General features: G+C 31.7%; 1 protein-coding gene across 5 annotated transcripts in view; it reads left to right on the forward strand.

Moving 5' to 3' along the window:
• The window catches only part of spir (spire type actin nucleation factor), a 137,504-nt gene that overhangs the window by 109,137 nt on the left and 12,664 nt on the right, over positions 1-15,703 (forward strand). For all 5 annotated transcript variants that reach the window (XM_085186906.1, XM_085186987.1, XM_085187097.1 and 2 more), the window contains one exon: positions 8,818-8,930. In XM_085186906.1, coding sequence (XP_085043032.1) covers positions 8,818-8,930 — 113 coding nt within the window. The remainder of the gene's footprint in view (positions 1-8,817; positions 8,931-15,703) is intronic.

Consider the following 15,703-nt stretch of genomic DNA (forward strand, 5'->3'; position numbering starts at 1 on the left):
TACGAAGACGAAATGAAAAAAAACACTAACAGCGTCATTAGATATTTTTGAATTGTAATAAAAACAAATTTTAAGTAATCTCTTTATGTTTATAAGACAACTAGATGTTTCACAAATATCATTGTTTGAAGTGAAAACAGAACTGCCAGATATTAAAATATGCAATGAAAGTGTTTATAGGTAGCCTTTAACATTCAAAATGACATTAAAATTTTACGTTGTCATATCCATACATATATATGGATTATTAACTTTTTAGAAACTAAAAGTTATTCAGACATTTTTGCATAATCAAAATACTTCCTACAGTAAACAATTATTATACTATGGAAAGTCAACGTTGAAAGAAAGTGGAGAAGATAGTTTTATTTTTCATAATAATTCTCACATTTTCAATATTTAAGATATTTTTCAACAAATATTAAGATATCGACGATGCAGTGATGAATGCATCGACATGCGCAGTCATACAAAAGCGCGATAGACCGGACGGGACGGTCGCCAGACGAACGGTAAAAAAATGAAACGAGTTCTACTTGAAAATTATATTTGTAACTAGCGGCCCGCCTGCGGCTTCGCCTGCGTGAACTACGTTATTATTAATTATTGTCTCCATGAGTACCCTACGTCCTATAAGTGACGTCCATGCAAAATTTGAGACTCCTAGCATTTGTAGCTTCATTCAAACTTTCAACCCCAAAAACAACCCCTTAGAAGTCGAATATTGCAAATTCCCGTCTTAGCGAGCACCTACGTCCTATAAATAACGCCTATGCAAAATTTGAGATTTCTAGCACATGTAGTTTCTGAGATTTCGTGATGAGTGAGTGACCTTTCGATTTTATATATATAGTTTAAAAGGAATGGACCGCGGTTGGTGTATTTTGCTATTTTATTTTGTAGAGTTTGTATTAATAATGTTTACTGCGTTACCATTATGCCTAACTAAATATTTGCAATATCTCTATTAAACTGCATGTTATAGTTTTAGTTACTAAGTCTTATATATGAACATGCTTTAAATGCGCTACTAATATACAGTTTTCGCTTTATTTTTAACCGACTTCTGGAAAAGGAGAAGGTTCTAAATAATTTGGTTCAGTTCTGATAATGTCATCTATTAGAAAATCACATAAGTCTTAAGTTACCATTAAGTATGTGCGCGACAAATGGACGAATATGAAATTACCTACCTTAACAAAATTTTGGTTTGGACTTTAGTTACTTTTTCACTTATCACGAGTAAAACAACAAAAATAAAAAAAAAACTAGTTCACATATAAACAACGGAATTACGTAAGAAAATTAGTAACATAATTCTTTCACATAATAATGTTATTAGCATAACTTTCGATTACATTTACTTTAATGCATGCAAAATAATTGAATTTTTTTGTAATAAGATGCTTCCGCGATCCGAGATAAGAGATTCCCAGGTTATATTCTAATTATATTGCGAACGTTGGTAACAATGGTGTGTTGTACGCAACACTTTTTAGCCAATATTCTTAATGTGCTGTTAACTAGTTTGTGAAATTTAGATTTTCCCATTGATTTATGGATTTTAAAATGCAATTTGTTTTACGGTTTCAAGGTGAACTTGAGTAAGATTGGTTCATAAATGTTAAAGTTAGAATGTTAAAGTATTAGTCAAATTAAATATTAAAGAAGCCGTCGTGCGACTGTAAACGAGACGGTTGTGGTTTGATTCTCACTCAGGGGATTGAAAAATTTAATATTTTATTTTCTCACTCTGGTAACGAGGCAAAGCGCGGCGTTCAGTTCCACCATTCGACACGCAAAGGAAGTGTCTTAATGGGAACAGAATGTCCTAACACTAGGTTCCCTGGTTCCTTCTGCCTTCTGCTACCCTGGTATGTGCGGGATGCAGCGTAAAGCTGCAAAATGAAATATTTAGAAAACATAGTATTAATGACACTAGACGAAAGTCACGTAGAAAACAAGGATCCTCCAGAGGACATGTACGTAAGAGCATGACGATAGTGGATAAAGGTGAAGAGATATGACGTGACAGTAGCGTTCTCCACTTTGTTATGTTATTCTGCTAAAGGGGACGATTAATGAAAAATAACTTGAAGTAAAATCGGTTAAATTTTAACATAGTATATGACATAAATATTATAAAGTTTAATACATTCCCTCGAACCTGCCAGCAAACTTTGTTATACGGTAAAGCGAATTCCGAGCGTGGGTCGTATATCTAGTTATCAAAAGCGAAATGTCATTGGAAGCCTTTCATCCTTTCATTAAACGTACGAACTGAAATAGCGTATATTATTAATCAACTCCACGCTAAAGGTCGTCTCTCAAAGATTGACGCAGTTAACGTGATATTGGAAATTCTAGGGCCTTGTGACGTCATTACCTACATACATACATGTGAGAAAGTAGACTTTTTCGCATATTTAATTTCAACTGTATTGCTACTTTTTTTCGGTTTTCATAAATTCTTATTGAAATGTTTTTGAAAAATATTAGCTCTGAGTTGAAATGCCACGCAGAAAAATGTTTATAATTCAAACATTTGATGTTCCTGGTCTATTTATAGCTGGTGCGGCGTTAATGGAAAACCATAAAACTCTATAACATTTTGCTAGTTTCTCTCCGTCTTCCAAAGTGCTGATGAAATTTAAATATGAATACTTATAATACAATTTTAATTTCGAAAATTTCATAAAAAATTATTTAAAAGTTTAAAATACTAAAATATTACAGCCTGAATTTCGTATACAAACTTTTAAAGATTTATGTTTATTCAGCCGTTGCTAATATCCATCGTCCTACTCAATGTTTACATATGATAATATTTATGTACGGTTTGGCATTTCCACCGGAGTACTCCCCAGGGTTAGGGCGCATGCGGGAACCGGGGGCACCCTCCAAAAGCAATATGGCGACGAGCGCCACGGGCTAAGCACGCGCCTCCTATTTACAACGCTTTGCGCTAAAATATATTTTTTGTGGCATACCCAAATAAAAATGGCCATTTAGTTATAATTTGCTCAGTTTTGCTTAATTTCGTGCGTAACTAGTATATGTTAATTTTGAACCGTTGTCGCGCGTTGACGCAGTGCGATCATATGTGGTGTAGACGAAACGAGTAAATCTTAGGTCAGTGTCGTCGCTCGTTGTTTAGATTCGTCGTTTTCGCGCTTCACGTAGCGTGCGCTCTACAAACGTTCTCTATTATTTATGTGAACTAATTTAAGAAGAAAATATAGTTTTACGCTCTAATTACTCGTTCTGATTGCTGATTGTTTAATTTACTTCGCGTATTATTTGAACAAACATTAAGTGTTGATTAACGAGATAACTGACGAGTGAAATTGTTGTTGGAAATTGTACTGTAACAAATAAAAGAGGATTTTTTAAGAAAGAGTGATATCAATCAGTCAAGCTGCGTCGTTCGAGGGTATCCCCTGCGGCGTTCCTCTTCGGCACGCGGCCGGTCTCCGGACTGGTCGAGCCGGTCAGGAGCCCCGAGGAGCAAGCGTTGGACGTCGCGCAAGACAAATCGTTCTGGGGCAGCGTTGCGACTGCAATGACAAGTAAAATTGCATTTTTATACAAATGTATTGTGAGTTGGGAACGACCTTCTCCTTGAGCCGGTTTCCGATTAAAAAGAAAGTTGCAAAATACAATCTTTAGAATTTTAACGGAATTTCATTGCTGCTTGTTACCCAACAGGGTTTTTTAAAGATAAATCATTTTAATTAAAGCAATTTTGAGTTAATAACTCGTGCTGTTAAAATATAATGAGTTAATTAAAATATTTTATTTATGGTAAATAGTGTTATTAATATTTATGTTATTAAAATAACTGTAAATTTTGGTAAATTATCTACTTTGCTGCCTTTTCCTGGTTATAATATAACTCTTAATAGGGGAAGGAAATGAATCACTGTTACGGGATCGATTAAATTGAGTCATCCACTGCTGATATTATTTCTTCTATAACGAAATAAAATTGTTCCTTATGTTCATAATCTACGGAAATATAAACAATAAATTGATGTTAATGTTTGTAGCAACTGAGTGTAATGTGGACATTAAAATATAATCTTGCCATCTTCCGTCCTGAAGTTAGACTTTGAACTGATTGAGTGTTATTTAATTGTTATTGAGGAGTAAAGTTAGGGTGTTTCGTTACCAGAACAAAGAAATTAAATTAATTCATTACCTGGAGTGCGAAACGAACTCGTAACAATCGCTGTGCCGCTATGTTACGACGGCATCATATAAAACTTATAAGTAAAGTAAATACATGCACGAATTTTGAACTCAGAAGAACCTCTAAAAAGATAAAAGATATTACTTAGTATAAACGTAAATTAGTACTTGAATACCAAAGTTTCATTACGATGGAGTGTGCAGTTGGAACATTAGCGCCGGTCTCGTTTGCTCTCAGCAGCTCAGGCCTCAGCTGTGCCTGGCCGCGTCTACTGTGCTTAAATACATTAGGGACGTGACTGATCCGTTTGTTACCGCCGTTGCTAGCACCGTGACCTAAAATGACTGACGTAATGTGGACTAATGGATGTAGATTCTAAAAGTTTTCGATTTTTTGTGAAGATGATCGTTTTGGAAAATGGCTTGAAATAAAAAAAAAATATTTATAATATTATAATTGCTTTTTTATAGTATATTAAAAGCTGATTATATAATACGATCTTGGATTTTCGCGCGATTATTACGCATTTTAAGTAAAACTCTTTAATCCGAGTAAAGAGTTTAATTTAAAAAGGTGATTGTATCTTATAATTGACGTCTTTCTTGGATAATTCGAAAATTAAGAAGAGAAAATGTAAAGAGGAGGATTAGTTTTGATAGCGAACATGGAGAACAAAGCTATAATTATCACTGGGCAACTCCCACTTACATTACAAAAAGCGGAAAATTACTATAATAATTACTATATAAATAGTCAAAAATAAAAACAATTTCATTATTAAATCTAAATTGTATACTATTTTAAAAGCTGTTACAAATATTTTATATATATAGTCAGCATAAATATAACCCTCACACTCAAATGCAGAGCCGTGCAGGTTTATTTATGATTGCAGTGGGAATTTCCACACCGCCTACCCGTCCCTGCATCGCGGAAACTATGTACGAAAGCCAGTGTCGTAATTAGGTTAAAGTGCCAAAGCAAATGCGGAAAAGCGAGAGTTAACTGTGAACTTTGTTTTTATTTGTTTTACATAGCTTTTAATTATTTAGTTCAATATTTTATTTTAATAAGCCTTTTTTAGTATATTTTTTGTGGGTTTTCAAATTTAAAAACTGATGACATTATAGATATTCAGTCTGTACTCTTTTTCATCATATATTTATTATTATTTTATTTTACATTTGAAATTAATAAACGAGTTATTTTAAAACATAATGTTATGATCTGTTTATTTATTTTTTTCTTTTAAGTGTACCCTTTTTTTCCAAACTGATACATAAAGAGAAGTTAGTGTCATATCATAATGTTCTGTTAATTCTTTAAATCAAGAACCGCTTTTATAGACGTTATATTAAAGGCTAGTCTTGATGCAGGAGCACAAGCGTGCGACGTAATCGCGACGGGTCGTGAGTTCGATTCCCACTTGAGGAAATGATATTTAATATTTTTATTTATTCGCTCTACTAACGAGGCAAAGCGCGGCGTGGAGAAAGAAATATAACTGTGAGGTGTATATAATAGTCGCTTATTTACTGTACTACAACAGAAATGCAGAATATATGTATGTTAATTAAAACGTTCATTATATAACTGAAATCAGCAAAACTGCTGACTTGCGTTATAAATGTCAGAGTCCGGCGTAATTTACGTCAGCTATCCTTCTTCAGTATAAAAATAGCGACGACCTTTGCTCGTTTAAACACGTAAACTTTCTTGTATTCTGTTTCAAAGTGATAAATGGGAAATCTTATCTCTTTTCTTAGTGAATTATTTAAAAAAATGTTTTTTTTTTGCAATGTACACTTATTTGATTATTTTTGTATTAGTTTAGTGACTTAGACTGACAAGTAGTGAGAAACGGAGAATTTTGACACTAGATTGCTTCTACTTTCTCTGCTATGCGGAAGAAAATGTTTTCTTCGATTGTTTCATTTATGCTATAATTATAAATGGTTAGAATAACCATTTCAGGTTCAGGTATAGAATTTATCCTATTATATAATAAATAGTTATATAAATATATATGTTCATTTACGATGTCTCGAGTTGGGGCCGAAAGGGGCTGTTCTTGTCACCGAGTTCTCTTTATCTACCCCGCTGAATCAAAAATAAAACTTTGTATGAATGATTATTTGCGTGATGATTTAATACGAAAATTATTAATTACGTAATTTATATGTTAATAAATATTAAATATCAAAAGAGTTCCTCTTGATTTAAATTATGACAGAACTCATTAACATAAATATATTATTGTTGACTCGGGAGATAATGGAAAAACTTATTTCCCTCGTGCAAACATCGCATGTTATTTTTATCTAACGTTTCAATTCGAAGTGTTGATATTACGTGATGAAATGTATGATTTACTATAGCATTTTTTTTATCAGAATTGGCAAGGTTTTTTTTTATGGGTATAATTGTATATATTTTACATTTACCTACATGTGTATATGTTTAATATGAAATAACGCATAGGACTTGAATTTTGGTAAATATGTTCGTAAAAGTTCCTTGGGTTTCTAAAGACCAAGTTCTTTCTGCCTACATTGGAAGCTAAAATACAAGTAAATATTTTCACCAACCTAAATACATTGTGTAAACTATTTATATTATATACTACCCCGAATACAAATCGAATCCACGACCATCATCACATTTTAAATTAATCACTCCTTTCCCTACGATGACGTCACTAGTTATTGCACTACCGAGATAATTCTAGCACAACACTACTTTATCATATAACAACAGAACTGCCCAGCTAACATAAATCCGAGGTGCACTGCGGCTGGCGCTTATCTACTCGCAGACCTAAATATCAAGGTTTTCCACTTACAAGTTACAGGCAGGCCGGTAGTTAACGTGACTCGCTACGGCCAGTGGTGTGAAACGTTCATAAAAATTATATACTGTATATTTTGTATGTATTTTATAATTATGTCTTCGGAATGTAACAAGTAAATTATTAAAATGATTTAAAAGGTATTTTAAGTTTTACATTTTTTTAACAAGTAGAAATTGCAATTGAGATCCTCGAAATATCGATATGTTGAGCCAATGTCTCGATCTGGGGAAAAATAAAGAATATAGTGTCTATACACTGGGTTATCTTTGCTTACCCTGGTATGTGGAATACGGAGTGAAGCTGAAGTATAGGTATATGTTGTATGACATTTTTGCTATTTATATTTGTGGTATTTATATCGTTTTTTTATCATGTTTATTTCAATTCTTATACTTTATTTTAATTAGTAGAACAGAACGTAAACTTCACTATGATATACATATAGGTATGTTTTAAAAGTATATAATGTTTGTTAGTAAAAATAAACATTTAACTAGTATTTTCTTCAGAAAAAATTAAACATATTTTCCAGAACAATAATGTTATATCTAATTATAATATTATTAAGTTGAAATAATATTTGTCCATTGTTCAGCTTTTACATAATAATAGCTTTCTTTGAAACGGCTTTGTTAACGGAAGTTTTAAATATCAAACGCTAATTCTAAGAGCAAATTCTTTACGTTTATGTCAATTTTTCTCTAATTGTGCGGAAAACGATTTATTTAAAAAAACATAATACGAATGTCGACTTGTTATAAGCCATTGTTTTCAATGTTCTAGTTAATTGCTACCATTTTCACATTGTTTCATATTAAATTTTCATTTGTAACTACTTTTTAAAATGCATTCTATTTTTCTTAAGATGGAAGTTGTTATAACCTTCCTTCCTATTAGAAATATTAATTGACTTAATTCCTGATTCAGTCAGTTGCCAATCGATCGATTTACTTTTCTTGTATGCCAATAAATAACATGCTAGAAACTGGCGCTTTAACAATAATCTCCTCCGTATTGTGAGGAAGGAGAATTAGAAGCTTATTTTGGGCCCATAGTCAACGACGGCCTGGACCCTTGTCCCGTTATTGGTATATGTTTTATATTTATAAAAATATTTTTTTATTTCTATTTAAAAACGTATAATAATCTTTTGGATAACATAAAAGTGATGTTTAAATAATATAAATGATGTAACATTTATTGTAACCTAGTTGAATAGAGGTAGGAGAGGCACAGAAGGACGGGGAAAGTGAAACGATTGCGCAACGATTGATGGTTTATTGTATTAAACTAGTACATACATGGCATTCATATTTTGACATAGAGTAATGTGTCGTTTCTAAACCAATTGTGTGCCTTTATACGGGGCTTGAAAGAAAAATTATGATGGACCAGTTATTACTCTGCGGTCTGTAGTTTATAATATTTCAAAATAAATATTTATGGTAATTGATGAGTAAAAATCGATTTTAAATTGATTGATTTGAGTTTAATGTTCTATTTAAATAAATGTATATTTGAATGAGGAATGCAAAAAATAATTTTTATATTGGAAGGTATTGTTTATAAAATATAATTGCTTAAAATCCCATTCTCCACTTTCCGCCGAATTCTCGAGGCATTGCTTGTAGTGGAGCGGAAACCAACGCGCGCGGATTAAGCGTAAAAAGTCAACCCAGTCGCCGCCTTCGATACACATTAGAAGTTAACTGACAGACTATCACTTAAATAACTAAATGGTTTTTTTACAAAAGTTACATTATTATTGTTACAGCAACAAGCGGGTCGGGCAGCGGGCCCGGCGGCGGCGACACGCGCCGGGGCGAAGTCACACCGCACGCGCCGCCGCAACGACGCCTCATCAAAGTTGACTTTGATAATTTGGAGGTGAGTTTTTATTACTTTACATATATTTTTTTACTTTACTTATGTAAAAAGTTGTATCCTTAAGTATATACCCATTAATGGAGAGATATTTATGTTAATAACAAAGATTTGTAATATTTAAACTTGACATAAAAATCTCGTGCGTACGGTACATTTGCCTTGCGCTTGAATTATATGACGTAAAATGCCCAATATAAAAAAAAAAAATAATGCTGTACTAGTATAATATTTTTTCAATTTGAGATTTACCTTTACTTTTAAAATTTCATAGCTATTTAACGTTCATAATCCATTGTCGGTGTACGATGGCTGTAGCCTTTTATATCAGTTAGCTAATATTTTCTGGCATAGTTAGGTAAAATGATAACTAGAGATTTTGGTAGTAGATATTCCCACACCCAATTATATGAAAATTATTAAGATTAATATTCAAAGAGTAGCAACGTCAAATATTTGATATTTTAGTAGAATCCTAGAATTAAATCAAATATTTCAGGTAGGTTTCAGTATAGGCACTATATATTATGAAAAATCTGTAACGTGATATATGTGGTAATCAGTTATAGTTCACTAGTTGTTAGGTATTACCTTATATATGTGTTGCTACAGTAGGTGTTTGAAATGCCTAACATAATATGCTTACACGTTGTATTGCTTATTATCGTAATTATAATTATGCAATAGCAAAAAAAATGTTTACTTATTTCATAGGAATTATGTATTAAATACAAGTCTACCTAAACTGTTATAAATTTATGTAATTTTATACTATAATTACTTTATTAATTTCTTATTTTTTGTTTAGTTATTTTAATTTAAAATTATTTATAGAATAGAAACTACCATTTATAATGCTGCATATACTTTTCATCCGGTTATTTTTACAAGTATTGCGTTTTCTTTATAAAAATAGCTAATACTATCTCTATAGCGAGTTCTATAATATCTCTTTTTATCCTAATCGGGAGAGGTTCAGCTTTTAATCATCGTACGTACAAAGACGTTATAAATACTATAAAAATACCTTTTCTTATGTTTTTTATTCCAATCGTACTAAATTGTTATAATTAATTAAATATACTAAATCGTTAGTTAATTGTTTCCTATAAATGCAGTGTTTATAAATTTCACGCTACACCGACCAAATAAACTAAGAATGAGGTTAAATTGAATTACGTTTCCACATTTTGTTTACTTACGTGTATATGGAAATTTGTTTAATATTTCTAATGCGATGAAATTAATAGCATATTTTATGGATATTTAATATTTATTAAGTTATTTTTTCAATATTTATTATGTTATTTTTTATTTAAATTTAAGGCAAATGAGTTATGATGTATAAAAATATCTTCCTCACCGAGCGTAGACTATAACTTTTTTACGAAAATATTTAAAAAACGTTTACTTTTCAAATTTAACTATTTTATAAAAAACTAAATTACCTGAAAATAAGAAAAAAATGCTCAAAAAATCAGCACGACGACCACTGTAGCCCGACAACCACTTATTTATGTATTATATAATTTCTAAAGAGAAGTATAAAGGAACGAAACTCCAAAATCGTTCCGTATTTGTACGCGCTAACGGCTAACCGCATACATCGATCAATCAAATAAAAAGTGCTCTGCGTTTTATTTCTGTTTCGCCTCGGGCTGTAGGTCGCAGCCAGTAGAAGGCCTTTTAGAGCTGTTATATAAAAAAAACCTAGTTTATTTTGTTAGAAAGAAAATTTTATATGCAAAAAAATATATATTTTTTTCATTTAATATTTCTAAAGAAACTAGTTCGCAAACTCGGTATGCGTTTATTGAATAAGAAAATAATTATTTATGGAATATATGAACGTTTTATATAATAAAATACTTTCTTATACTAATGTTCATATTGATTATGTACTTATAGGACGGTACTTAATTTGTTCTCCTAAGTCCTAACACACTAACACAAAGAGATGCATATAAATGCTTTGTTTTTTTTTTAAATATGTTAAACATATAGAATATATATTTTTCTTAATTTCGTTTATACGTTTAACTCTATCAAAGCATTGGAGTCAAAGTCGATAGAAATAAGTCCACGCCTATAACAAAAAATGCATCCGCCTTGGTTCGTGTCGATGACTTATCAGAACTGCTAGTGGTGCGCGATGTAAGTGTTTGTTAGCTCTTTATTGACTCTTTTAATTGCAAGCGATACTTTTTCACTCTAAAAATATTAGGGGAACAAAAAATAAAAACACGCAATGCCCGCAGAATTCGGTGAAAAGTAAGGAAACTAGATAAGGCTTTTTAATGGGAACTGCCCACCCTGCTAAGTGCGTGCTAACAGCATGAAGCTAAAAAAAACTAAATAAAAGAACGCTGTAATCTCTTCTTTCTGCTCAATTCGATTATATGTTTGACTTCTATCAAAAATAATTCCAATTCGGAACTATCGTGGCCTCAATAGTGGTGCTGATGACATAAACATAAGAATCTATTCGAATTTGTACGCAAATGAAAAAAAAAGCAGCTTTTATTCTGTCTTTATTAGCATACCTTTATTGTCATATTACATGCAACACCGGCTGCGCTTAAAACAAATTATACGTATTAAACACTTAAAAACAAATATGTAAAATAATTTTTACTGTTATCGGCCGTTCGTATCATTTTTATGATACTTTTATAAACTTAGGTGTTCCAAATGATAGGAAACATTACGCAATTGTGTTCTTAACAGTAACGGTATAAGAACATCCTGTAGAAAGTAAACTGTTACACTTGAACAAACACTTTTTACAAGGCTGAAGTGACCTAGTATTGTTATATGGTGTTAATTTTTTTTTCAAATAGGCGCTTTTGAGAATGTAAATCTTCTACCAGCTCGAAAAACGGCCTTAGAATAATTGTCAAGAATTTCAACAGTTGATCTTTTCAATATCAATAGCACACACATTAGCGTATTTTTATAACTTCATAGTAATTAAGTTTTTAGTTTCCTTGTTTCTTTTACCTCTAATATTAAATATGATTAATTTATTATCGAAAAAGATGGATATAAGATTTAGTTTTCGATAATATTGTAGACGAACATACACTTACAAAATATAGCACATGTGTTTGAAAGCCTAAATATTTAAACGTAATTCAATTCTAACAATATCACGTAAGTATGATATCGGTTTGACAATTGAAACTGCCTCTAGGTGTCTGAGTAAACAGTTGTCTATTAAAACATTTCTTTGACTTTACATTATATTTATCTAAAGAGAATAACTGAACTCAATAAGCAATTATTCTCTGTTTTTGGAGAGGTCACTGTCCTCTTTACTGTTCACTCCGTCAAATCAGATCAAATTCGATTATACAATAGTATAGAAATCCCATTATTAGAAGTAACTGTATGATTTTTTGCGCAGCTTTATAGAAAAAATATTTGTTAATTTGATTTCAATGGTAGTTGGTTTTGTGATGCTTTATTTGTAGGTTAGGCGAATGGTTATTTAAAAATCCGTTAGTTTCCTTTTGGTATAGCTAGAAAAGAGGAGTGGGAGTTGGAGAGAGAAGCTTTAATGGGAAAGGAGTGTTTTAACTCTATATTCCCAGGTTCCCTCTACCTACCTTGCTATATATGGGATACAGCGTGAAGTTAAAAATGGCAAATTTCACAAAGAAAATGCAAATTGTGATTATACTACGAAGAAATTGCGGTAAGGTATTTAGTGCATAGGGTGTTAACCGGTGTACCTAAGCGCTTGTTTTTATCAGCCTTAAATACACAAGCAAGCCTTTCACGCGATGCTGAGAACGCTATTAATTAGATTTTTTTTTGCTTTTAAATCATAAAGTAACATTGGAGACCTCATTTAGTATTTTCATTTAAATATAAACGTTTCTCAACTTTGTATTGAAATCTGTCTGAAAGACATTTCGTGGCTCAACGCCGCGCTTTGTTTTGTCCCCAGAGCTAGGAAGAGAAAATAATTCTTTCATCCGACTGGATATAAACCTATAAACGTTGCGTTTATAGTCCTACGCTGTGTCGGCCTCAATATATATATATATATATACACTGCCCTCCAAAAGTTAGTTGAAATGATCAATAATGTAATAAATGGGAGAGAATTATAATAAAACAAAATAAAAACATGGCGTCAATATTTATTTATGAAAATATAATCAATTTTGAGTATTTTAATCAATAAAAAAAACCATCATAACTTTTATAACTATAAGTTCCGGTAAATAAACTGTTAAATTAGGATATCAAAAGTTAGTTGAAATTGTTGAATTATATTTTTTAAAATTGTGTCTTTATCAATATCTTATCTTTTAATATTTTGTATGACTGGCCTTATTATATTACTGCTTGAAGTCGTCTAGGCATTGATTCTACAAGATTTTGTAGTGTTTTGACCGGAATAGTCAACCATGTTTCAAGAATTTTATTTTTAAACAAATTTCTGTTGCATCTATTGGAAATAGGGATCCTGCGGTCTAATTCATCCCATAAATGTTCAATGGGGTTAAGGTCGGGTGACATTGAAGGCCATTCCAGTAAATCCACTTCGTTATCTTCAAAATATTGTTTAGTTATCCTTGCTGTATGCTTCGGGTCATTGTCTTGTTGAAACTTGAAAATCCGACCTAACCCCATTTTTTCAGCAGATTGTTTTAAATTATCATGGAGAATATGACAATAGGTCTGTGCTGTCATTCTGCCTTCAAATAAATTGCAGCTGGCCCACACCATGCCAAGAAAAACACCCCCAAAGCATTATACTCCCACCACCACGTTTCACAGTGAGCTGCAAGTATTTGTCGTCGTAAGAGTTATCATTGCTTTTGCGCCATACAGTTTGACGGCGTCGATTTCCAAATAGTTCGAACTTCGATTCATCGCTAAAGATTACTCTCTTCCAAAAGTCTATTGGTTTATCCCAATATTTGCGGGCGAACTCCAATCTTCTTTTTTTATGGATCGATGTTAAAAGAGGTTTCTTTCTAGCTACGTAACCTCGTAAATTAGCATCATGCAGACGTCGCCTGATGGTACTTTCAGAAACCGAAGTTCCTGCTTCCTGTAACTGATCTTTGATCTGTCGTACCACAATCTTGGGATTGATTTTACACAGCCGCAATATTTGTCGATCATCAACAGAAGTAGTAGCCCTAGGACGCCCTGACCGCGGCTTATCTATAAGACTAGAACATTCCAAGCTCTTCTTTATTATTTTTCGCACGCCTTCTGGACTAACTTTAAATAATTTTCCCACAGCACTTAAGTTTTTCATTTTTTTGTATTCACATACAATCATTGTTCTTTCCTCTACAGTTAATTTTCGCCTCGGAGCCATTATGATTTCAAAAATACTCAAATCGCCTCAAAATATTTTGTTATTAAATTTAAACTACCTACACTGCCCTAACAATACTAATAAATAACTTTAAAACCGCGAGAATATCAGAAATCGTTTAAATTTTGCTACTTCAACTGACTTTTGATGCACTCAATTCAAGCAGTGAGCACATAACCATATATTATTGAAGAAAACAAAATGAATTTTGGAGAATTCCCTTCTGTATGTATTAGAATAGTGTTACCAAACATAAATAATAAACAGATCATTCAATGAAACTGCGAATTTTGGAAATTGTGTGACATAATTTATAAGGTCAATTCATTTCAACTAACTTTTGGAGGGCAGTGTATATATATATATATATATATATACTTTATATACTTTAAGTCCAAATAAGCTTTGAGTACCTTAACCGAATTAAAAGCCTTATATATTCGGCTCACGTGAAACTTTTGCCATAGTGCAGGTAGCACTAGTTTGTTAGTTTTGTGACCCCGTGACCTAGCTTTAAAATAACTTACGTATATTGTTATATACGATCGCCGAATACGAAATGTGATTTTTAAATCGATTTTGTTTAACTATTATTAGATTATTTTTTCAAAATGACTTTTTAATAAATTTTATTTAATCTGTAGAAGATTTTAGATTATGAATTGGTTTTAGATATTTAAATGTAATTTGATTTTCAAGTTTACGCTCTATCCTGCATAGCAGGGTAGAAATTTCAGCAGTTATAAATATTTTGTTGAATCCTTTTTTATTTTTCCATTTTCTCTACATTAAGATGTCCGAATAGAATAATATAAATATAGAGAAACCCTAAACGTACAATACAATAATAGGATTTCCCGTTGCATATATTATAAGACTTCTTACTGTTTTAGTTTCCGGTGCATTATAACGTTAAAACATATATTTTTAGTGTATTTTTTCTGATTTGTTCCGTAATTTTCAGCTTTATTCTGTACCTTTATTATAAAAATGATTGATTGAAAAACCTGTCGGAAAATTTTAATACATATATGAATTGTCTAAAAGGTAAATACTTTAAGTACATAACGAGCCAAAAGAACCTGAGATTACTAGCTCCATTTGGGTTTACTCCCGAAGCCTAATACACGTAATATCGGTAAAAAAACAAACCAAAGAAAATTAGCTGTACCTACTACGGAGGAATGAGAAGCATCGTATTTTTTTTATTTAAAGCTCTGTAAAGAATATCAGTGTCAGTTAAAGAATTCGTTATCTGCATACGTAATTATTATAACGTAAAACATTTAGAAAGTAGTACATTTGTATAGTAAAAATAGTCTTTGCTGTCACGGTTCTTCAAAAGTTCATCAAGATACAATGAGGCCTTTCGTTTGAATAAAAAATATCATATTACTTATTAGTATTTTACGGAGTTAAAAGAATATAAACA

The sequence above is a fragment of the Heliconius melpomene genome, chromosome 1, assembly GCF_056956725.1.
Source record: "Heliconius melpomene rosina isolate 202511_hmr_F chromosome 1, ASM5695672v1, whole genome shotgun sequence".
Classification (NCBI taxonomy): Eukaryota; Metazoa; Arthropoda; class Insecta; order Lepidoptera; family Nymphalidae; genus Heliconius; species Heliconius melpomene.